At 42.1% G+C, this 24,366-nt stretch overlaps 1 protein-coding gene across 1 annotated transcript in view; it reads left to right on the top strand.

Annotated features, from left to right (window-relative positions):
• ESF1 (ESF1 nucleolar pre-rRNA processing protein homolog) overlaps nucleotides 1-24,366 on the top strand; it is a 149,856-nt gene that overhangs the window by 96,319 nt on the left and 29,171 nt on the right. Inside the window, 3 exon segments of the mRNA XM_053712665.1 lie at nucleotides 2,142-2,235; nucleotides 9,321-9,397; nucleotides 15,434-15,580. Of these exon segments, the coding sequence (XP_053568640.1) occupies nucleotides 2,142-2,235; nucleotides 9,321-9,397; nucleotides 15,434-15,580 (318 nt within the window).

A 24,366-nucleotide genomic window follows, 5' to 3' on the forward strand; every position in this document is an offset into this window, starting at 1 on the left:
GCATATGTTTCCCACAAGTAATGAATTCAGCTGTGGACTCTCCTCTTATTAAGAAGGAAAACATAAATTATGCTTACCAGATAATTTCCTTTCCTTCTGTATGAGGAGAGTCCACGGCCCCGCACGTTTTTCTCCGTTGGGCGGACCTAAATTTTTGTTTCTTCTTCTGGCACCCTTTATACCCTGATATTTCTCCTACTGTTCCTTGTTCCCTTGGCAGAATGACTGGGATATGAGGGAAGTGGAGGAGGTATTTAAGCCTTTGGCTGGGGTGACTTTGCCTCCTCCTGGTGGCCAGGTTCTGTATTCCCACAAGTAATGAATGAAGCTGTGGACTCTTCTCATACAGAAGGAAAGGAAATGATCTGGTAAGCATAATTTATGTTTTTCTGTAGTGTAGCTGCCCCCCCTCAATAACCTAACCCCCACCCCCTCCCAGATCCCTTGGACAACATTTATCCCCCCCTCTCCCTCCTTTCCTTTACACTTTAATTTCCATAGTGTAGCTTTCCCACCCACCCGCATACGCGCTCCCACCCTGTGCACGCTCCCGGCACCACCATGTACGATCTCGCCCCCCTCTTCACCGGATATCTTCCAGCGATAGGGCTCCCACCCACCAATGATCGGCACCATTATTCTCATATTATTCTTTGTTGAAGAGTTATCTAAATAGGTAGCATGTGCATGTTTAGAGCACTACTTAACAGGAAAATAGTGCTGCCATCCAGTGCTCTTGCTAATGTATAACATTCTTTCAAAACTGCTGCCATATATTATTATTATTATTATTATTATTATTATTATTATTATTATTATTATTATTATCATTTATTTGTATAGCACCGCACAATTCCTGGGTACAAAGATAGGGGTATACAATGACAAGGATTTGTGATAAAATACAATAAATAACAAACTAAACCAATCTAGTACAGGAGGAAGAGGGCCCTTCTCCGGAGAGCTCACAGTCTACAGGCTGAGGGTGCAAAAACATAAGAATTGGGGTAGCTTGTTACATGGATTATAGTTGCAGCCTCTTTGAATAGGTGGGTTTTCAAGGAGAGTCTGAAGCTATACAAGGTTGGAGGCATTCTTATGGAGCGGGGTAGATCGTTCTAGAGGACAGGAGCAGCACGTGAGAAGTCTTGGAGGCAGGAGTGGGACGTAGAGATATAGTACTGTAGACAAATGCATATTTCTGAACTTATCTTTCTGCTTTTCAACAAAGGATACCAAGAAAACTAAGAAAATTTGATAATAGAAGTAAATTGGAAAGTTTCTTAAAATTGTATTCTCTATCTGAATTATGAAACAAAATTTTTGGGTTTTATGTCCCTTTAACAGTTTGCAAAAAACATAATAAATGCTTAAAGAAACATTAAGAAAAAAAAAATCTTTTTTGATTGTTAATTAGTTGATAAGGACAAATCTACTAATGGAGTCACACCTTATGAAGGGCAGGAAATTTGTTTTAAAAAATTGTTATACATGTTAAATACCCTTTATAAAGGGACATTAAATGCTTTGAGATGGTTATATAAAATGATAAATAGTATATATATATATAAAAAAAACTCTGCAGTATACTTTCATTATTTATTTTGTCCCTTTTTCCTGTAATTTCATTCTGAAATTGTAAACTTTTCAGTTCCTGTTAGAAATAGAAGTGCAGAACACTGCTATATTCCACACAGCCATTGACTGCACACTCTAGTAATCTATGTATAACTGACCCTATTTGGCCACAGCAGAGAAGGTAACCTAAGTTACAACATGGAAACTCCCATTGTTTTGTAGACACTAAAATTTTACACTTTTTTGTCCCTAAACAGCTAATGAAACATTTAAATAAAATACATCTACATGTTTTTCTTGGACTAATCTTTTCTTTGAATGCATCAGTCCCTTTAATGTCTCTATGTAAATTATTTTTAAACATGCATATACAGGCACGTCAGAAGTCTTATTTTCCCTTCTATTCCCTCAGTGCCTAACAGTTCCTCTTCAATTAGAGATTCTACTGTGTTCGTTTAAAAAACTGTGTGTGATTTCCAAGTCACAGATTTGAAAACTCTGAAATATTTTCCTACATGTTTATCAGATATGCTTGATTCAGCTAGTATTGCTATGTATTGCAGGGTAACGTAGAGGAAGATGTGGATGAAGAGGAAGATCTTCCTTCTGATGTGGATTTCAATGATCCGTACTTCTCTGAAGAGATGAAGAAACCAGGTATGCAGAATATAGGGATCGTTCTATATACCTTCACTACAGGATATAGCATCCATCCCTGTGAGCCTGTGGGTATTGAAATGGCAGACGGTGAACTTTTTCTATTTTGTCAAAATAAGTTTAAAAACGTGATTACTAAAAGGGTTTATCTTTTAACAATTAAGCCTAATTTTGTTTTGCCACATCCATGTAATAATATTTGACCATAATCTCAGATATGAAATTATGTTTGTATGAATGTTTTGTCCTATAGCTTTAATACGCCAGTTAACATGATGACAATAAATATATATATATATATATATATATATATATATATATATATAAATTAACTTTTCTAAACATCAGATATGCACTTTTGCTAGAAAATGGCCCATAGAATAGCAAGATTGCATTTCATATTCCTTGACTTGGAATTTACCTAAAAAGAAAAACCTTCAGGTACTGGCTAGTAGTATCCTCTTTAGATCTGTCAAGGTTTTAAAGGGACAGTCTACTCCAAAAATGTTATTGTTTAAAAAGATAGATAATCCCTTTATTACTCATTCCGCAGTTTTGCATAACCAACATTTATATTAATATACTTTTTACCACTGTGATAAAATTGTATCTAAGCCTCTGCAGACTGCCCTCTTATTTCAGTGCTATTTATAGACTTGCATTTTAGCTAATTAGTGCTGACTCATGAATAACTCAATGAGAATGAGCACAATGTTATCTATATGGCTTACAGGAACTAACAGTGTCTTGCTGTGAAAAGCTATAAAAATTCCCTGAGATAAAGGCAGCAGGCAGAGGCTTAGAAACAGGCAGACATTTAGAGGTTTAAAGGTTATAAAGTATATAAATATAACAATGTTGGTTGTGCAAAGCTGGGGAATGGGTAGTAAAGACGTTATCTATCTTTTTAAACAGTAAAACATTTGGAGTAGACTGTCCTTTTAACTATATATACCATGTGCATAGAAAGAACTGTTAATTTCCATCTAAAGGGGAGGAGAGTCTACGGCTTCCTTCATTACTATTGGGAATTAAGAACCTGGCCACCAGGAGGAGGCAAAGACACCCCAGCCAAAGGCTTAAATACATCCCCCACTTCCCTCAATACCTCCCCCACTTCCCTCATCCCCCAGTCATTCTTTGCCTTTCAACACAGGAGGATGGCAGAGAAGTGCCAGAGTTTCTGAGTAGTCTCTTATGGAGGGTAGTACTCTTCGCATTGGGACTGGAGTTTTAAGTAACCCTGTCAGCCTCTCAGTGAGAGCCTGGGCGAAAGTTTGAGTCCGGAGATGCCGGGAGAGTCTTTCTGCAAAACCATCCTGACAGCTCCACAAGCAATCAGCGTTGACGAGTTTCGCTGGCTGCTTTCTACACTCAAGTCCATGTCAGGAGCGAGGTTACTAACCTGTCACACTTGAAGGGCTGTGTTACTGTTCCTCAGCTTAGATTCTGGTAAGATCGTTTAATTTTTTATTACTAATGATAACATAGAAGACAGGGTCACAGTGTGGCGCCTCCTTATCTATACAGAATTGAGGGTTAATATTCCTGGAGGGGGGATTATTGAACAGGGGGGGTTTATACATGATATTGTTTATTGTGTCATTGCTGCATTATGTGCGAGATGAAGCCCTGGCAATGTGTGGAACTTTCAGGTTAAGTTACATCATCTAAATGTAAACGGATGTCTAGTACTACTGAGCCGTCCACCTCTGAGGGTTCTTTGTCCCGTGAGGTGCGTTCCCTACACTCATCTCCTTCGCGAGAGATTCATTGGCCGTCAGACTTTGCAGACCAACTAGAAATGGCGGTTTCGAAGGTGATCCATGCCTTACCACGTTCTGCTAAGCGCAAGCGTAGGGTGTATCATGGCGTCCCCGGCACAGGGTTTGTCTACGCCAATGGAAGATCCAGAGGCTCTATACGATGACGAGGCCCACTCCGACTCTTCGGAGGAGGCCCCTTCTGGGTCAGAGTCTGCGTCATCTAAACCTCCGGCTGCGGAGGAGCCTGGTTATAGGTTTAGGATGGAGAATTTGCGCTTTCTGCTGTGGCGGGTGCTTGCTACTCTGGAGGTTCCGGAAGCTAAGATACCGGAGGAACCTGCGATTACTAAGTTTGACAAGGTATACGAGTACAGGGTAGTACCTCAGACTTTCCCGGTTCCTGTTAAGATGGCAAATATTATTAAGAATGAATAGGGGCGAATAGGTTCGTCCTTTTCCTCTTCTTCTTTTAAAAAACTGTTCCCCGTTCCGGACTCTCAGCTTGAGCTGTGGGGGACCATCCCTAAGGTGGATGGGGCTATCTCTACGCTCGCAAAGCGGACGACTATTCCCCTAGAGGATAAATTGTCATTTAAAGAGCCCATGGATAAAAAGCTAGAAAACATGTTGAGAAAGATGTTTCAGCACACAGGGTTTGTTTTTCAGCCAGCAGCGGCCGTTGCGCTGGAACTGCGACATATTGGTGTGAATCCCTGTGTGAAATTGTCGAGGGGGAGACCCCCATCGACAAGATACAGGAGAAGATTAAGGCGCTGAGGGTCGCCAATTCTTTCATCTGTGATGCCAGTATGCAAATTATTCGCCTGAATGCTAAGGTGTCAGGTTTTTCTGTTTTAGCGCGCAGGGCTCTGTGGCTAAAATCTTGATCTGCGGACATGACCTCTAAATCGAGGCTGTTGTCCCTGCTGTTTCAAGGAAAGATCCTGTTCGGTCCAGGATTGTATTCGATCATATCCACGGTCACAGGAGGCAAGGGCGCTTTCCTGCCACAGAATAAGAAGGCTAAGCCTAAGGGATCTACTTTTTGTCCCTTTCGTGCAGACAAGGCCCAGCGCCAGCAACCCACCGCGAAAGCGGACCAGTCCAAGGGATCTTGGAAGCCGACTCAATCTTGGAACAAGTCTAAGCAGAGCAAGAGGCCCCCGACCGGTCTCCGGATCACATAGGGGGCAAATTATCTCTATTCTCAGGCGCATGTTTGCAGGACGTTCAGGACCCTTGGGTTCTGGAAGTTGTCTCCCAGGGTTACAGGATAGGGTGCAGATCCCATCTGCCCGAGGGCAGCTTCCTCCTGTCAAACCTGTCTTCAAGACCAGAGAAGAGAGAGGCCTTTCTAGAGTGTGTGAGGGATCTCTCCTCTCTCGGGGTTTATTGTACCAGTACCCCTAGCAGAAAGGGGTTTAGGGTACTATTCCAACTTTTTTGTGGTTCTAAAGAAGGAGGGCACGTGCCGCCCGATTCTGGACCTAAAGTGTTTAAACAGGTTTCTGAGTGTTCCATCGTTCAAAATGGAAACGGTCAGATCTATTCTGCCCCTAGTTCAAGAGGGACAGTTCATGACAACTGTAGACTTGAAGGACGCTTATCTTCATGTGCCAATTTACAGGGACCACTTCAGGTTCCTAAGGTTTGCGTTTCTGGACCAACACTTCCAGTTTGTGGCCCTTCCGTTTGATCTGGCGACGGCCCTGAGAGTCTTCATGAAGGTTCTGGGGGCGATGCTTGCAGTGGCCAGATCCAGGGGCATTACGGTGGCTCCGTACCTGGATGACATCCTGGTTCAGGCGCCGCCGCTCAGCCTGGCAGAGGATCATTCGAGGGCTCTTCTTCTTTTCCTCCAATCTCACGGTTGGAAGATCAACTCAGGAAAGATTTCCCTGGTTCCCAGCAACAGGTTGGCGTTCCTGGGCACGATAAGACTCCATGAAGATATTTCTCACAGATCAGCGACGCAGGAAGCTTGTGTCCAACTGTCTTGCCCTTCAGTCCTCCACAAGCCCATCGGTGGCTCAATGTATGGAGGTGATAGGTCTCATGGTTTCAAGCATAGATGTCATCCCATTCGCCAAGTTCCATCTTAGACCTCTTCAATTGTGCATGTTGAGACAGTGGAACGGTGATCATTCAGACCTATCACAGCTGATATCCATGGATGCTCGGACTCGGAACTCCCTCTCTTGGTGGATTCATCTGGAGCAGCTGTCCATGGGGATATCCTTCCTGAGACTGTCCTGGGAGATTGTGACCACGGACGCCAGTCTGATGGGATGGGGAGCTGTTTGGGGTGCCAGGATTTCACAAGGAAAGTGGTCCAGGGAGGAGTCTCTCCTTCCGATCAACATCCTGGAACTACAAGCAATTTACAATGCTCTGAAGGCATGGCCTTCTCTGGGGTCGGTCAGTTTTATCATATTCCAGACCGACAACATTACCTTGGTGGCCTACATAAACCATCAGGGGGGTACGAGGATCTTCCTCACGATGAGGGAGGTGTCTCAGATTTTGGAGTGGGCGGAGTCCCACGACTGCTCGCTTTCAGCAATTCACATTCCAGGTGTGGACAACTGGGAAGCGGACTTTCTCAGCAGACAATCCTTCCATCCGGGGGAATGGTCTCTTCACCCCGAGGTATGAGCTGAGATTTGTCTCAGATGGGAAACGCTGGAGATAGACCTCATGGCGTCCAGACTCAATTGCAAACTACCTCGATACGGGTCGAGGTCCAGGGATCCCCAGGCAGAGCTGATAGATGCCTTAGTGGTTCCTTGGGGATTCAGCCTAGCTTACATTTTTCCACTGTTACCACTTCCACCTCGTGTAGTGGCACGCATCAAACAGGAGCGGGCCTCGGCCATTCTGATTGCTCCTTCGTGGCCGCGGAGGACGTGGTTTGCGGATCTTGTGGGGATGTCATCCTCTCCACCGTGGAGGTTACCAGGGATCTGCTGTCACAGGGCCCCTTTCAGCATCGAAATCTAGATTCTCTGAGGCTGACTGCGTGGAGATTGAAAGCCTAGACTTAGCCAAGATGGGCTTTTCTGAAAGTGTGATTTAAACTCTAATTTAGGCAAGGAAGCCAATCACTCATTGCATCTACCATAAGGTGTGGAGGACTTACTTGTCCTGGTGTGAGAAGCATGGATATCCTTGGCATAAGGTGAAGGTAGCCAGGATTCTGTCTTCTCTCGTAGATGGTTTGGAGAAAGGTCTTGCCGCTAGTTCCTTAAAGGGTCAGATTTCGGCTTTATCAGTCTTGTTGCATAGGAGACTCGCTGAGCTCCCTGACATCCAATCTTTTGTTCAGGCTCTGTCTAGAATCCGGCCTGTATTTTGACAGTCGGCTCCGCCTTGGAGCTTAAACTTAGTCCTTAAGGTTTTGCAGAGGGTTCCGTTTGAACCTATGCATGCCATAGACATTAAGATTCTGTCCTGAAAGGTTCTCTTCCTGTTGGCTATTGCATCGGCACGCAGAGTACTAGCTGCCTTGCAAAGTGGTCCTCCTTATCTGGTGTTTCATTCCTTCTTTGTGTCCTAACCCTTCTTCAAAGGAGAGGTTACTTCATAACCTGGATGTGGTTCGTGCCTTGAAGTTTTATCTTCAGGCTACAAAGGATTTCAGACAGTCTATATCTCTTTTTGTGGTGTATTCTGGGAAGCGCAAGGGGCAAAGGGTCTCTGCTACTTCTTTGCCTTTTTGGTTGAGGAGCTTGATTCGCTTGGCTTATGAGACAGCCCGACATAAGCCTCCTCAGAGGATCACGGCTCATTGAACTAGAGCTGTGGCTTCATCTTGGGCCTTTAAGAATGAGGCCTCTATGGAGCAGGTTTGTAAGACGGCTACCGGGTCCTCCTTACACACTTTTACAAAGTTTTACAAATTTAACGTTTTTGCTTATGCGGAAGCTATTTTTGGGAGAAAGGCTTTGCAGGCTGTGGTGCCCTCAGATTAGGGTCCGCATTTTACCCTCCAGGTTTCATTCAGTGTCCTCTAGAGCTTGGGTATATGTTCCCAATAGTAATGAATGAAGCCATGGACTCTCCTCCCCTTTAGATGGAAAACATAAATTATGCTTACCTGATAATTTTGTTTCCATCGAGGGGAGGAGAGTCCACGGCTCCTGCCCGTATCTCTGATGGGCGGACCTAAATTTATTCATCTTCTGGCACCATTTATACCCTGATATTTCTCCTACTGTTCCTGGTTCCCTTGGCAGAATGACTGGGGGATGAGGGAAGTGGGGGAGGTATTTAAGCCTTTGGCTGGGGTTTTGCCTCCTCCTGGTGGCCAGGTTCTTAATTCCCAATAGTAATGAATGAAACCGTGGACTCTCCTCCCCTCGATGGAAACAAAATTATTTGGTAAGCATAATTTATGTTTTCCTTTTACTCGAACGTTGTTTTTAGGCAAATAAGAGGGGGTGATTCTCTAAAACATCCCACTGTATTTAATGTCTGGCCTGAAATAAACTTGTTGCTTTATTCATAAAGATCACTTATGTTTGATTTTTGCATGTATGTATGTGGTATATTCTGATGGTGTATTGACTTTACTTAGCTGCTGGAATGGTCCACAAGACAGTAAATACTAATTAAAGAAATGTTGTGGCGTACTAGTATTATAAGTGATTATTTTTCTTAGGCTTTGATACAAGTGCTCCCAGGATGCATCGCAATGCATACAGCTATTACGAAAGAAAAAGGTTATTCTCTTGTTTTTGGCAAACATTTGTAATCTGCTTTATGGTCACAGAGTATATATATGTGTGTGTTTTATCCATAGATTTAAATTAGATTATTAAGAAATCTAGTTTAGAGTTGGACATAAAACCCAACATTTTCCTGTCATGATTTAGATAGAACATACAATTTTAAATAACTTTCCAATTTACTTCTATTATCACATGTTCTTTGTTTTCTTGTTATCCTTTGTTGAAAAGGGTAAATTCAGGAGTGTGCACGTGTCTGCCGCACAATATGGCAGCAGTTTTGCACCAATGTTATACATTAGCAAGAGCACTAAATAGCAGCTCTATTTCCTGTCCTGTAGAGCTCCAGAGGTGCATGCGGCATATCTAAATATCTCTTCAACAAAGAATAACATTTGAAAAAAGAAGGCAATTTTGAAACTCTTTTAAAATTTTGTTCTCTGTCTGAATCATGAAAGAAAAAGAAATGAATTTCATGTCCCTTTAAGTATTTATTTCTTCTGTAGTTAGCTTATTAATATTCATTGTAATTTTACATGTTATTGAGAATAAACCAGAAGAATAAAAAGTATTTGTTAATATTGAATCCTAGGTCTAAAGAAAAATTCTACCAGCCAAAAGGATGAAGAAGTGTCCTCTTCAGAAGAAGCTGAGAAAGAACAACAAAGGGTGAGAGCACATGGGGTATTAAATGCAGAAGAGTGTCATGTGTTAATTTAAATGAAGTCTAATGTATTTTGAAATAGTTTGCTGATAGGGGACTATTATCCAATGTCTAACTCTAAACCCTTCCTTGGTCTCTAATTCCCTACTCTGGTCTTGATCTTTACAAAATAACACTTAACCCTTTAAGGACTGGGCACTTCATACAAAAAAAACTTCCCCAAAAGACCAGTGCCTTTTTATCATTTTTGACATCACTACATTTAAACAGAAATAGAGCCTTTTTTTTCTTCTTTTTTTTCTTACCTATCAAAATTTTATATATTTTCTTAGTAGACAACCCAAAGTATTGATCTAGGTCCATTTTGGTATAAGAAAAACCGTTTCTCACTGAAATGATTTACAAACAGCTTGTGCAATTATGGCACAAATGGTTGTAAATGCTTCTCTGGGATCCCCTTTTTTCAGAAATAGCAGACATATATGGCTTTGGCATTGCTTTTAGGTAATTAGAAGGTCGCTAAATGCCGCTGTGCACCACACTTGTATTATGCATAGCAGTGAAGGGGTTAATTAGGTAGCTTGTAGGGTTAATTTTAGTTTTAGTGTAGAGATCAGCCTCCCACCTGACACATCCCACCCCCTGATCCCTCCCTGACCCCTCTCAAACAGCTCTCTTCCCTCCCCCCTCTACCTATTTGCGGCAATCCTAGGTACTGGCAGCTGTCTACCAGTACCCAGTTTGCTTCAAAATAGGTGGCCCTCTCTGCTTCAGTAACTCTGCAACTTTTTTTCTGCAGTGCCACACTGGTGGGGCATGCAGAAATAGTGCAATCTCGCAATTTTGAGCGAGATCGCGGCAGAGAGAAGCCAAGGACTGTCGCTGGTCTTTAAGGGCATAAGGACCAGCGTCGTACAGGGTACGGCGCTGGTCGTTAAGGGGTTAAAGGTATAGTCAAAATTAAACTTTCATGATTTATATAGAGCATGCAATTTTAAGCAACTTTCTAATTTACTCCTATTTTCAATTTTTCTTTGTTCTCTTGGTATCTTTATTTGAAAAATGTAAGTTTAGAAGCCGGCTCATTTTTGGTTTAGCACCTGGGTAGCACTTGCTGATTAGTGTCTTAATGTGGCCACTAATCAGCAAGCGCTACTAAGTTTCTGAACTATACATTTGCTAGCTCCTAAGCTTACATTCTTGCTTTTTCAAATAAAGAAAGATATCAAGAGAATGAAGAAACATTGATAAAAGGAGTACATTAGAAAGTTGCTTAAAAATCCCTGCTCTATCTGAATCATGAAAGAAAAAAATTGGGTTTTGTGTCCCCTTTTAAGTTGCAGATACTTTTATGTATTGTACATAATGTTCAAACGATTTTTTCATCTTATAAGTCTATAAAGGGTTAATATACAATGGTACCTTCCAAGACAAAACAAGTTGCTCATCACTAAATCTAGTGCAATTTAATTTGTTAAAAACAATGAAGCTAAAACATATGGATATACTGAAATGTATTTAATTTTATAGCAGGTTAATGGAAAAAGGTTGGGTTTTTTTTAAAGCAGGAAAGTATAATTAAAATATTTTCCTTGAATTGTTCAGTGAAATGCCTGTGGACTGGCAGCAGTATTACATAAAACCACCACAGTTTGTAATGCTTTAAATGGGTAAATATGACGGAAGGTTTAAGTATGCACTTACTTTATTTATCCAGACACCTCTTCTCTGTCTTGGCTTTTTTTCTGTTTTATTCAAGACATAGAAAAAAACGCATTACTGTAAATCAGTTCATTTTATGGCGCTTCATAGTTTTGCTATAAATTTATATTCATGCCTAAAGTGATAAATCTGATTAAAATTGCACTTAATATTATTATTACTAATTACTATTAGTATTATTACTACTATTATTATTATAATAATATTATTTCAGGTGATTGGCTATTCGTTTCATAATTTATGTACAGTCAAATGTACTTCTTTTCTTCCTAATGGGAAAGAGTCCACATCCGCATTCATTACTTGTGGGAAATAAGAACCTGGCCACCAGGAGGAGGCAAAGACACACCAGTCAAAGGTTTAAATACTCCTCCCACTTCCCCTATCCCCCATTCATTCTCTTTGTCTTTCGTCCCAGGAGGTTGGCAGAGAAGTGTCAGAAGTTTTATTTTTTAAAGAAAATACTTTTATTAATCTTTACGTAAAGTGTGTCTCTCATGGTGGGTAGTACTCTTCACAATGGGACAGGAGTTTTAAGTAGTCCTGTTAGTCTCTCAGTGAGCGTCTGGGCTCGGGGAACCAGGAGCCTATTGAGCCATCAGCCTCTGGGGGCTCTGTCCCTCAAGCGGCGGATTCCCAACAGCACCCTTCCTTTACATTTACGGGTTTGTAATTCTCCCTCCGCACAGAGTGGTTTGTTTTCCCTAGAGATTGCGGGTCATTTCCGCTTCAATATATTGATGGCGCTGGTTCGCCTGCAGGATGCGGAGGTTTCTGCGGTGTTGTGTTCTTGCCATTTATCCCGGGTGTCCAGACTTCGGGTGGGTCTATTCAGTTACCTCTGGGGGTGAATATTCCTCCATGTTGCACCTTTCATTATCGGATCGCGCGGCTGCGCGTTCTCCGTCGTCTTTACGACTTATTGGGGATCCTCTCCTTTATCATTAGGGGAATGTGTCATCGAATGGTGCTTTGAGCTAGACTATATGGGATATTGATAGTCTCCTTTCGGTCGCTCGTGTCCTTTCCCAGAGTTTTTTTTTGGCGGATGCCTTCGGGCGGCCTTCTTTTCTTTCATCCGGTTAGGATACTTTTTTATTCGATTGTTCCCTCGGGAATTTCTGGGATGGACTTGCTTTTTGTTACTTCCTTGTGCACTTTGTGTTGTCAGTGACGCCTGTTGCGCCTGATGGGTCCGGCGGGACCTTGTGTGTTTTGTTTTATTATTTTATTGTTTATTTTCACAAACTACTCTATACATCTACATCCGGGCCTTCGGGTCCGCATACTGGGAGAGATTGGGCCTGCTGCTCTCTCCTGGGGCTGGGTCAGTGGCTTTGGGCCTTGGTCTTCTTGCTACCCTTTGGGTGGTTTTAGACTCCTAGGGTCTCTGGACCTCGTTTCGTTCCGCTTTTAATCGATCCTCTTTGTGGATCAGAGGTGGAGCACTTGTCGGTATGCGAGACATAGCAGGATCATGCCTGCATTTTCTGTGGTCCGGCAGCGGTGCTGTGGGGTGGCTAGCCTGTGACTTGCCCCATGGGGGCCTGGTTCGCCTTTTTTTCGCTGCTGGAACCCGGTTTTATTGGGGTCGCCTTGTTCCTTTTGGTTCTGGTTCTGTTTTTTTCCAGAATTTTATCCACCCTCTTAGGATCGGGCACAGATGTGGGACCTTAGTTTCTGAATGTTGCGGAGTTTTGCTCTGTGTCGTGGGTTCTATCGCCTTGAGATCGGTTCTGCGTTTTTTCGCGGTCCTTTCTTAGGTTTTGCTAGATTTTCCGTTTTTTTCGGGTTTCTTCCTCGGGTGAGGAGTGTCTGACCGGAATTTTGGTCAGGGTCCTTTTCTTTAGGTCTCTGTGGATTTGGGATTGGGCTGGGGTTCCGGGTGGTGTTGGTATAGTTCTGTCTATGCTTGTCCCGGTTTTTCCCGCTGGTGTTCGGGTTGTGTCTGGAAGGGGTTCTTCATTTTTCTCTCTTTGGAGGGTCTGGTCCCCTTCTTATGGCTGCTCGGGGCCTTTGTTTTTCTCTGCGGGAATGTGTTCTGGACTTCCTTTAGGGGTCCGTTGTTCTGGTGCTCTAACCTTGCATCAGCATCCCGTGTTGTGCCTTGGTAGGGTCACTTTGTCTTCAGATCTTCCCCACCGGTATCTGCTGTGGGGCCCAGAGATTGCTACCTCGGATAGTCTCTGCTCCTTTGGGGGCTGGCTCATTTTGGGTTAGTTTGACCCCTGTGTCGAGTTTGTGTCCTGAGGGGGTGAGGTTTCCCTTGTCCTCCGTCTTCCCTTTTTTCTCTGGGGGGGGTGTTCCTTTTGTCCCTGGTTCAGGGACGGAGACTCCCTTGGGAATGGGCTTCTGGGTTCGGTGTTCCTCTGGTGGTGGGACTCTGCCCGTGTTTCTGGTCACACTCTTTCGAGGTGGCTGATGATGTTCCTCCCTCTCGTTCAAGTGGGGGTGGGACTCTGTCCCTGAACCTTTCACTGTCGTTGACAGGTTGTTTTTTTCCATGTGTGGGTGGTCCTCGTGGTGGCTCTGCGGTTTTGGAGGACGTCCGTTTATCTCAGGATCCTAAGCTGTGGTTCTGGTCATCTTTTGACTTTTCATCTGTCTCTGTTTCTTTTGGATACAGTGGGTCCCTATTGAGGTGCTCTCTGAGCTCTCGGGGGGTTTGGATCTCTGATTTTTCCCTCCATGGAGGGGGTTTTGTCTAGGAACTTGGTTTTTGCTGGTTCTGTTTCTCTTTGGTTCCCTACAGCTGGGGAGCTGGACAAGGGGTTTTTTTCCCTTTATCTGTGGCTGCACTATAGCATGCTACTTAGTCGTCTGTGCGATTTTCTGTTCTCAAGATACTTTTTGTTCTATTTCGGTCTCCGACTGGGTCATGTTTGACTGATGATGCCCTTTTTCTGGCATTTCGTGAGGCTTTCTGGAATCTCCCGAGGTAGTCTGCTTTGTCTTTTGGAAGACAGGGTTCTGGTTCAGTTCTCCCTCTCCCTTGCTTCTTCCTTTGTGGAGTTGTTGGTCAGAGTTCCCTTATGGGGACGTGTGTATGGGATCGGCCTTTGGGCAATAGGGCACTTTGAGTCCTTTGGCTCGGTGGTGTTGCATGTGGTTTTTACCCAGGCTAGGGACTGTTGTTTGTGTCCTTGGGGCCCCTTTTTCTTCTTCATGTTTTTGCTCCCTGCTTTTGGATAAAGCGGGACTTTTTTAATTATGGGATGTGGTTCAGTCCTGGTGCCCTCAGATTGGGCCGCGTCTTACCCTCTGTTCTTGGCATTCAGTGTCCTCTTTGGCTTGGGTATAATTTTCCCACAAGTAATGAATGTGGCTGTGGACTCTTTCCCATTAGGAAGAAAAACATAAATTATGCTTTCCTGATAATTTTATTTTCTTCCGTGGGAAAGAGTTCACAGCCCCCCACACGTTTTTTTATGCGTTTTTCGTGTATAGTCTTCTGACACCCTTTCACCTTGATATTTTTCCACTGATCTTTGTTCCTCGGCAGAATTACTGGGGGATAGGGGAAGTGGGAGGAGTATTTAAGCCTTTGCCTGGTGTGTCTTTGCCTCCTCCTGGTGGCCAGTTTCTTATATCCCACAAGTAATGAATGCGGCTGTGGACTCTTTCCTAAGGAAGAAAATTAAATTATCAGGTAAGCATAATTTATGTTTTTGTGTTGTATCCTCCGGTCTTAAAGGGACACTTTGTTCTCTTGGTATCTTTATTTGAAAAGCAGGAATGTAAAGAGCCAGCCCATTTTTGGTGGAGAATCTGGGTTATGCTTATTGGTTTGTTAAATGTAGCCACCAATAAGCAAGTCCTATCCAGAGTGCTGAACCTAAAAAGGCTGGCTCCTAGACTTTAAATTCCTGCTGTTTAAATAAAGATAGCAAGGGACCGAAGAAAATTTGATAATAGGAGTAAATTAGAAAGTTGCTTAAAATTGCATGCTCTATCTGAATCATGAAAGTAAACATTTGGGTTTAGTATCCCTTTAAGAAAATTTGGTAGTTCAGTTATATCAAACCTGTGGCATTAGTGTCCAAGGCAAATTTGCTGGTACTCCTGGGAGCTACTCGCACACTCTTTGGTCTCACTGGTTGTAATGGTAGTGCTTAATACCTTACAAGCTTTCATTGTTAAAATATATATATATGATTTAAAATAAAAATAATAGTATTGTCACTCAAACTGGTTTGCCACCTTTGTATTACTGCATTTCCTCCTTCACTTTCATACCTAACATGTATCATGCGGTGCCAGCGGACCAGTTTCCTGGCCAACATATACTAATTGCACTGACTTAAATGTATGCATTTCAGACTGAATTATCTCTACTTATGATGGACGATGTTGAAGAAGAACGCAAACATTTCAACTATGATAAGATTGTGGAGCAGCAAAACTTGAGCAAAAAGAAAAAGAAACAACTGAAGAAAAAACAAGAGTTGTTGGAGGATGAATTTCAGGTAATAATGATTTTTTCTTTCATATAGGTGATAAGAGTCCACGATCCATTACTCCTAGGAATTACCTTTTCTGCCACTAGGAGGAGGCAAAGATTCACAAACCTCCCACCTCTATAGTGATCAGTTTTGTCTTTGCCTCTGCTGGAGTAGGTGAAGAATGAAGCTGTGCAAGATTGTTTATTTTATGTTATTTTTTTTATTTTGTAGCTTATAGATGTTGCTGGAATCTAATATTTTGTAATATACGGTACCTGAATATGTAATCAGAAACACATGAATGCTTTAGATTTCAGTTCTGAATATTAGGATAATTCTGTTCATCATTTGAACGCTTGGCATCCTTTTTGTTTAACAGAAAATCATAGATCTCATGGCAGGAACTACAAAAGTTGAACCAAGAGAGGGAAAAAAAAACTCAATACAAACAGTAAACTGGAGCTTGGCAGATTAATATCAAACTCTGAAGACAGCCAGAATATTTTTTATTTTTTTTATATGTTTTATGTATATACAGAAGGTGAAATATATCTGTCTATCTGTCTATAATCATAAAAAAAATAAGTCAAGGGTAACATTTTAGGATCTATGGCTCCCTGGATTAAAGGAGTCCTGAATTAAAGGAACAGTCAACACTAAAATTGTTATTGTTTAAAAAGATAGATAATGACTTTACTAACCATTCCCCAGCTTTGCATAACCAATATTGCTAGATTAATATACTTTATAACATTTAAACCTCTAATTTCTGCCTGTTTCTAAGCCACTACAGACAGCCTCTTATCACATGCTTTTGTATTTGCTTTTCACAACAGGAGACTGCTAGTTCATGTGGGCCTTATAGATAACAATGTGTTCACACCCCTTGAGTTATTTAAGAGACAGCACAACACAGCACTTATTGGCTAAAATGCAAGTTCGATAGATAATAAATAAAGTCATGTGATCAGGGGGCTGTCAGAAGATGCTTAGATACAAGGTAATCACAGAAGTAAACAGTATATTAAAGGGATACTTAACACCTAATAAAAATCATTACAACTAATGTTTTCTTATGAATTGAAATAAAGTATTCACTGGTGTCTGCTTTATTTGTTCAGCTTACCCCAAAGTGTTAAAATATATATATTGCTTTGAATATGAATTCTAATAAGGTGCTTGATTCTCCCATGCAGGGTGCCTTATTGTAACGTATGTTACACTAGGGCACAGCAGTCATGTGACTCAATGCAGAGTCACATGACACACGGCATATGTCCCTGTAATGTATGCATATAGGAAGCACAGCAGCAGCACTCACTGTTATGTAGACAGAGCTTGTGCTGTTGTTTTTGTTAAGAATCTGTTGCTGAAATACATTTTATTAACCTGCTTTCTATGTAAAAACGTTACCACTCTTTAACATTCCTAAGCTGCTCTCCACCCTCCCTCCCTCTCCAGGACAGAGCATGTTATGTACATTTATGACCCTGCCGAGTGGTAAAGTTTTTACATTGAAAGCAGGTTAATAAAATGTATTTCAGCAACAGATTCTTAACAAAAACTACAGCACAAGCTCTGGCTACATAACAGTGAGTGCTGCTGCTGTGCTTCCTATATGCATACATTACAGGGACATATGCCGTGTGTGTCATGTGACTCCTGTGCTGTTAAAATATAGCGGCATACATCAAGCCCTGAATAAATATTCTAATATAAACTATTTTCTTGAGATGTTTGGGGAAAGCTGAACTTACAGCATAAAGAACTGTACTCCGATTTTTATTATTACTCAGTAGAAGTTAGTTTTAATTATTTTTAGCAGTCAAGTGTTTAATGTCCCTTTAATATAACTGTTGGTTATTCAAAACTGGGTAAAGGGTAATAAAGGGATTATTTATATTTAGAAACAATACAAATTCTGGTGTAGAGTGTCTCTTTAAATAGTGCATAAAAGAAAATTCAAAAATGGTCCCTTTCTCCAACATTGGTGTGTCCGGTCCACAGCGTCATCCTTACTTGAGGGAATATAGCTGGAAAATAGCTGGAAAAGTTTCTAGAAGGCGTCATTTGGTATCGTATTCCCCTCTGGGCTTGGTTAGGTCACAGCAAAAGCTGTAGCTGGGACTGTATAGGGGTTAAATTTGTAAACGGCTCCGGTTCCGTTATTTTAAGGGTTAAAGCTCTGAAATTTGGTGTGCAATACTCTTAATGCTTTAAGACACTGTGGTGAAATTTTGGTAATTTTTGAACAATTCCTTCATAGTTTTTCACATATTCAGTAATAAAGTGTTTCTGTTTAAAATTTAAAGAGACAGTAACGGTTTTGTTTTAAAACGGTTTTTGTGCTTTATTAACAAGTTTAAGCCTGTTTAACATGTCTGTACCTTCGGATAAGCTATGTTCTATATGTATGAAAGCCAATGTGTCTCCCCATTTAAATTTGTGTGATAATTGTGCCACAGCGTCCAAACAAAGTAAGGACAGTACTGCCACAGATAATGAAATTGCCCAAGATGATTCCTCAGATGAGGGGAGTAGACATGATACTACATCATCTCCTACTGTGTCTACACCAGTTTTGCCCACGCAGGAGGCCCCTAGTACATCTAGCGCGCCAATGCTTATTACCATGCAACAATTGACGGCTGTAATGGATAACTCCATAGCAAATATTTTATCCAAAATGCCTGCATATCAGAGAAAGCGCGATTGCTCTGTTTTAAACACTGAAGAGCAGGAGGGCGCTGATGATAATTGTTCTGTCATACCCTCACACCAATCTGAAGTGGCCATGAGGGAGGTTTTTTCAGATGGGGAAATTTCAGATTCAGGAAAAATTTCTCAACAAGCTGAACCTGATGTTGTGACATTTAAATTTAAATTAGAACATCTCCGCGCACTGCTTAAGGAGGTGTTATCTACTCTGGATGATTGTGACAACTTGGTAATTCCAGAGAAATTATGCAAAATGGACAAGTTTCTAGAGGTTCCGGTGCACCCCGACGCTTTTCCTATACCCAAGCGGGTGGCGGACATAGTGAATAAAGAGTGGGAGAAGCCCGGCATACCTTTTGTTCCCCCTCCTATATTTAAGAAATTATTTCCTATGGTCGACCCCAGAAAGGACTTATGGCAGACAGTCCCTAAGGTCGAGGGGGCAGTTTCTACTTTAAACAAGCGCACTACTATTCCTATCGAGGATAGTTGTGCTTTCAAAGATCCTATGGATAAAAAATTGGAAGGTTTGCTTAAAAAGATTTTTCCACAGCAAGGTTACCTTCTACAACCCATTTCGTGCATTGTTCCTGTCACTACTGCAGCGTGGTTCTGGTTCGAGGAACTAGAAAAGTCACTCGGTAGAGAGACTCCATATGAGGAGGTTATGGACAGAGTTCACGCACTTAAGTTGGCTAACTCTTTTATTTTAGATGCCGCCTTGCAATTAGCTAAATTAGCGGCGAAAAATTCAGGGTTTGCAATTGTGGCGCGTAGAGCGCTTTGGCTAAAGTCTTGGTCAGCGGATGTATCATCCAAGACAAAATTGCTTAACATCCCTTTCAAAGGTAAAACTCTCTTCGGACCAGAATTGAAAGAGATTATCTCAGACATCACTGGGGGAAAGGTCCACGCCCTTCCACAAGATAGGCCGTTCAAGGCCAAGAATAAGTCTAATTTTCGTTCCTTTCGCAATTTCAGGAACGGACCAGCCTCTAATTCTGCATCCTCTAAGCAAGAGGGTAATGCCTCACAGCCCAAACCAGCCTGGAAACCTATGCAAGGCTGAAACAAGGGTAAGCAGGCCAAGAAGCCTGCTGCTGCTAACAAGACAGCATGAAGGAGTAGCCCCCGATCCGGGACCGGATCTAGTAGGGGGCAGACTCTCTCTCTTTGCTCAGGCTTGGGCAAGAGATGTTCAGGATCCCTGGGCACTAGAAATAGTTTCTCAGGGTTATCTTCTGGAATTCAGGGAACTACCCCCAAGGGGAAGGTTCCACATGTCTCACTTATCCTTAAACCAAATAAAGAGACAGGCGTTCTTACATTGTGTAGAAGACCTGTTAAAAATGGGAGTGATACACCCAGTCCCAATAAAAGAACAGGGAATGGGATTTTATTCAAATCTGTTCGTAGTTCCCAAAAAAGAGGGAACATTCAGACCAATTTTGGATCTGAAGATCCTAAACAAATTTCTCAGGGTACCATCGTTCAAAATGGAAACCATTCGAACGATTCTACCCACTATCCAGGAAGGTCAATTTATGACTACCGTGGATCTAAAGGATGCGTACCTACATATTCCTATCCACAAAGAACATTATCAGTTCCTAAGGTTCCCCTTTCTGGACAAACATTACCAGTTTGTGGCCCTCCCATTCGGGTTAGCCACTGCTCCAAGGATTTTCACAAAGGTACTCGGGTCCCTTCTAGCGGTTCTAAGGCCGAGGGGCATTGCAGTAGTACCATAACTGGACGACATTCTAATACAAGCGTCATCCCTGTCAAAAGCAAAGGCTCATACAGACATTGTTCTGGCCTTTCTCAGATCGTACGGATGGAAGGTGAACGTAGAAAAAAGTTCTCTGTCTCCGTCAACAAGAGTTCCCTTCTTGGGAACAATAATAGATTCCTTAGAAATGAGGATTTTTCTGACAGAGGTCAGAAAATCAAAGCTTCTAAGCGCTTGTCAAGTTCTTCATTCTGTTCCACGTCCTTCCATAGCTCAGTGCATGGAAGAAGTAGGGTTGATGGTTGCAGCAATGGACATAGTTCCTTTTGCACGAATTCATCTAAGACCATTACAACTGTGCATGCTCAAACAGTGGAATGGGGACTATACAGACTTGTCTCCAATGATTCAAGTAGATCAGAAGACCAGAGATTCACTCCGTTGGTGGCTGACCCTGGACCATCTATCCAAGGGAATGAGCTTCCGCCAACCATAGTGGGTCATTGTCACGACCGACGCCAGTCTAGTGGGCTGGGGCGCGGTCTGGGAATCCCTGAAGACTCAGGGACTATGGTCTCGGGAAGAGTCTCTTCTCCTGATAAACATTCTGGAACTAAGAGCGATTTTCAATGCTCTCAGGGCTTGGCCTCAACTAGCAAAGGCCAGATTCATAAGATTCCAATCAGACAACATGACGACCGTTGCGTATATTAATCATCAGGGGGGAACAAGGAGTTCCCTGGCGATGAAAGAAGTGACCAAAATAATACAATGGGCGGAGGACCACTCCTGCCATCTATCTGCGATCCACATCCCAGGTGTGGAAAACTGGGAAGCGGATTATCTGAGTCGTCAGACATTCCATCCGGGGGAGTGGGAACTCCATCCGGAGATCTTTGCCCAACTGACTCAATTATGGGGCATTCCAGACATGGATCTGATGGCGTCTCGTCAGAACTTCAAGGTTCCGTGTTACTGGTCCAGATCCAGGGATCCCAAGGCGACTCTAGTAGATGCACTAGTAGCACCTTGGATCTTCAACCTAGCTTATGTGTTTCCACCGTTTCCTCTCATTCCCAGGCTGGTAGCCAGGATCAAACAGGAGAGGGCCTCTGTGATCTTGATAGCTCCTGCGTGGCCACGCAGGACTTGGTATGCAGACCTGGTGAATATGTCATCGGTTCCACCATGGAAGCTACCTTTGAGACAGGACCTTCTTGTTCAGGGTCCATTTGAACATCCAAATCTGGTCTCCCTCCAGCTGACGGCTTGGAGATTGAACGCTTGATTCTTTCAAAGCGTGGGTTTTCAGATTCTGTGATAGATACTCTGGTTCAGACCAGAAAACCAGTAACTAGAAAGATTTACCATAAAATATGGAAAAAATATATCTGTTGGTGTGAATCCAAAGGATTCCCATGGAATAAGATAAAAATCCCTAAGATTCTCTCCTTTCTACAAGAAGGTTTGGAGAAAGGATTATCTGCAAGTTCTCTAAAGGGACAGATCTCTGCTTTATCTGTCTTACTACACAAAAGACTGGCAGCTGTGCCAGATGTTCAAGCATTGTTCAGGCTCTGGTTAGGATCAAGCCTGTTTACAGACCTTTGACTCCTCCCTGGAGTCTAAATCTAGTTCTTTCAGTTCTTCAAGGGGTTCCGTTTGAACCTTTACATTCCATAGATATTAAGTTACTATCTTGGAAAGTTTTGTTTTTAGTTGCTATTTCTTCTGCTAGAAGAGTTTCTGAGTTATCTGCTTTGCAGTGTTCTCTGCTTATCTGGTGTTCCATGCAGATAAGGTGGTTTTGCGTACTAAGCCTGGTTTTCTTCCAAAGGTTGTTTCTAACAAGAATATTAACCAGGAGATAGTTGTTCCTTCTTTATGTCGGAATCCAGTTTCAAAGAAGGAACGTTTGTTACACAATTTGGACGTAGTCCGTGCTCTAAAATTCTATTTAGAGGCTACAAAAGATTTCAGACAAACATCTTCTTTGTTTGTTGTCTATTCTGGTAAAAGGAGAGGTCAAAAAGCGACTTCTACCTCTCTTCCCTTTTGGCTTAAAAGCATCATCCGATTGGCTTACGAGACTGCCGGACGGCAGCCTCCTGAAAGAATTACAGCTCACTCCACTAGGGCTGTAGATTCCACATGGGCCTTCAAGAACGAGGCTTCTGTTGACCAGATATGTAAGGCAGCGACTTGGTCTTCACTGCACACTTTTGCCAAATTTTACAAATTTGATACTTTTGCTTCTTCGGAGGCTATTTTTGGGAGAAAGGTTTTGCAAGCCGTGGTGCCTTCCGTTTAGGTAACCTGATTTGCTCCCTCCCTTCATCCGTGTCCTAAAGCTTTGGTATTGGTTCCCACAAGTAAGGATGACGCCGTGGACCGGACACACCAATGTTGGAGAAAACAGAATTTATGCTTACCTGATAAATTACTTTCTCCAACGGTGTGTCCGGTCCACGGCCCGCCCTGGTTTTTTAATCAGGTCTGATGAATTATTTTCTCTAACTACAGTCACCACGGTACCATATGGTTTCTCCTATATATTTTCCTCCTGTCCGTCGGTCGAATGACTGGGGTGGGCGGGGCCTAGGAGGGACTGTGTGGCCAGCTTTGCTGGGACTCTTTGCCATTTCCTGTTGGGGAAGAGATATTCCCTCAAGTAAGGATGACGCCGTGGACCGGACACACCGTTGGAGAAAGTAATTTATCAGGTAAGCATAAATTCTGTTTTCTCATTGCTCATGTCCAATTCTCCATACATTCAAAGTTATTTTAATTTGTTCAGCAGTTTTGATACAGAAAAGTTCACACTAACATATGCATAAAAAAAAAGATTAGAACAACATTATTTACAATAAAATGTAAAATAACTGCTCCCCAAAGCCATGAGCCGATATTGATTCTTTAAGAAGATATATATTTTATATATTATATTGATATAAAAAAACGTTATTATTGCTTAGAACAAACCAAGATATTCAACAGCGTTATGTCTTTAGGTACTTGATTAAAGGACCATAAAACTGTCGTTTTTTTAATAATAGTGTGGCTTGTAATAGGGCTTCTTAGTGTGAAAGGCACTGATTAAGAGTTTTTTTTTTTTTTAATATATTGCTTTTTTAAATCTTACCGTTTCCTTCTTGACCGGCCGTTTTAACTCCTGGAAGACTTCCCCTCTGGCACTTCAGAAATCTCCATAATGTATGCATCTGATAGAAGCCACTATGCTAATGTTATATTAGCATATGTAAGTGGCTTATGCACGATCCCGTGCACCTGCGCAGTGTCTCCAAAGTTGAAGAAATAGGAAAGTATGTGAAATGTAAATAAAGTTTTTTTTGAACTGGTAAAAAAAAAAAAAAAAGTTTGCAGCATTATTGAGCCTGTCGCAAAAAGCTGTTAGTGTCCATGATCAAACGATCATCAGAACACAAGCTGCTATACACACAAGCTTCTTGTTAGATCGATCTAAGAGGCAGATTAGTAAACAGCCAAATAGCCTATTGTCACCTTAAAGAGCCGGTCACATGACCAGTTACACGCCTCGCAGCTTCTCCTATTGGGGCAACACGCTGTTAGTAGGAGGGACATACACATAATAAACAAAAGCACATGTATGCAATGTATAATGCGTAACAATCGATATTAGATTGAAAAAGTTGCCAGCAACAAATAAACCAAAAAATAATAATAATAATAAAGGGCATCTTCCTCTGTCTTATGTATATATACATGTAAGGATTTAAATCTTTATTTTACATTTATTTTTTAAAAATACTGCTCGTCAGTCTAGGGGAATTTTCTACATCAATACTTTTTAGCCACTGTTGTGATTATTGGCTACTTCTAAGATGCAGGTGTTCCATCGTATGAATTCTATGCTCCACCTGCAGCGCTATCGCTACATAACTGGAGTGGCAACTTCATGATGACGTCACCCGCAGGATCAGCACACAGAAGCTAAGCAGAGTTTCACTGCGCTCCTACATCAGCTGTGACACTCAGGTCCTTAAAGTGCGCATGCGTTAAGCTGCAGCGCTAGCTCCCGCTACCCTACCTAGGTAACCCTCCATTATAGGAACATAATAATGAGCATAACGGAGGGCTGGCTAACTAATTTATCTTCAAACTAAAAAAATCTTAAAAACTGACAAAATAAGGAAAAAGCAAGGTATTTCGACATTTTTTTTAAATGTTATAATGGTCATTTTGCAGCATAATTTTCTTTCTAATGACACAATGACTCCACGGATCATCTAATTACTATTGGGAATATCACTCCTGCCCAGCAGGAGGCGGCAAAGAGCACCACAGCAAAGCTGTTAAATATCACCCCCCTTCCCTCCCA

This window comes from Bombina bombina, chromosome 4 (assembly GCF_027579735.1).
Source record: "Bombina bombina isolate aBomBom1 chromosome 4, aBomBom1.pri, whole genome shotgun sequence".
Lineage (NCBI taxonomy): Eukaryota > Metazoa > Chordata > Amphibia > Anura > Bombinatoridae > Bombina > Bombina bombina.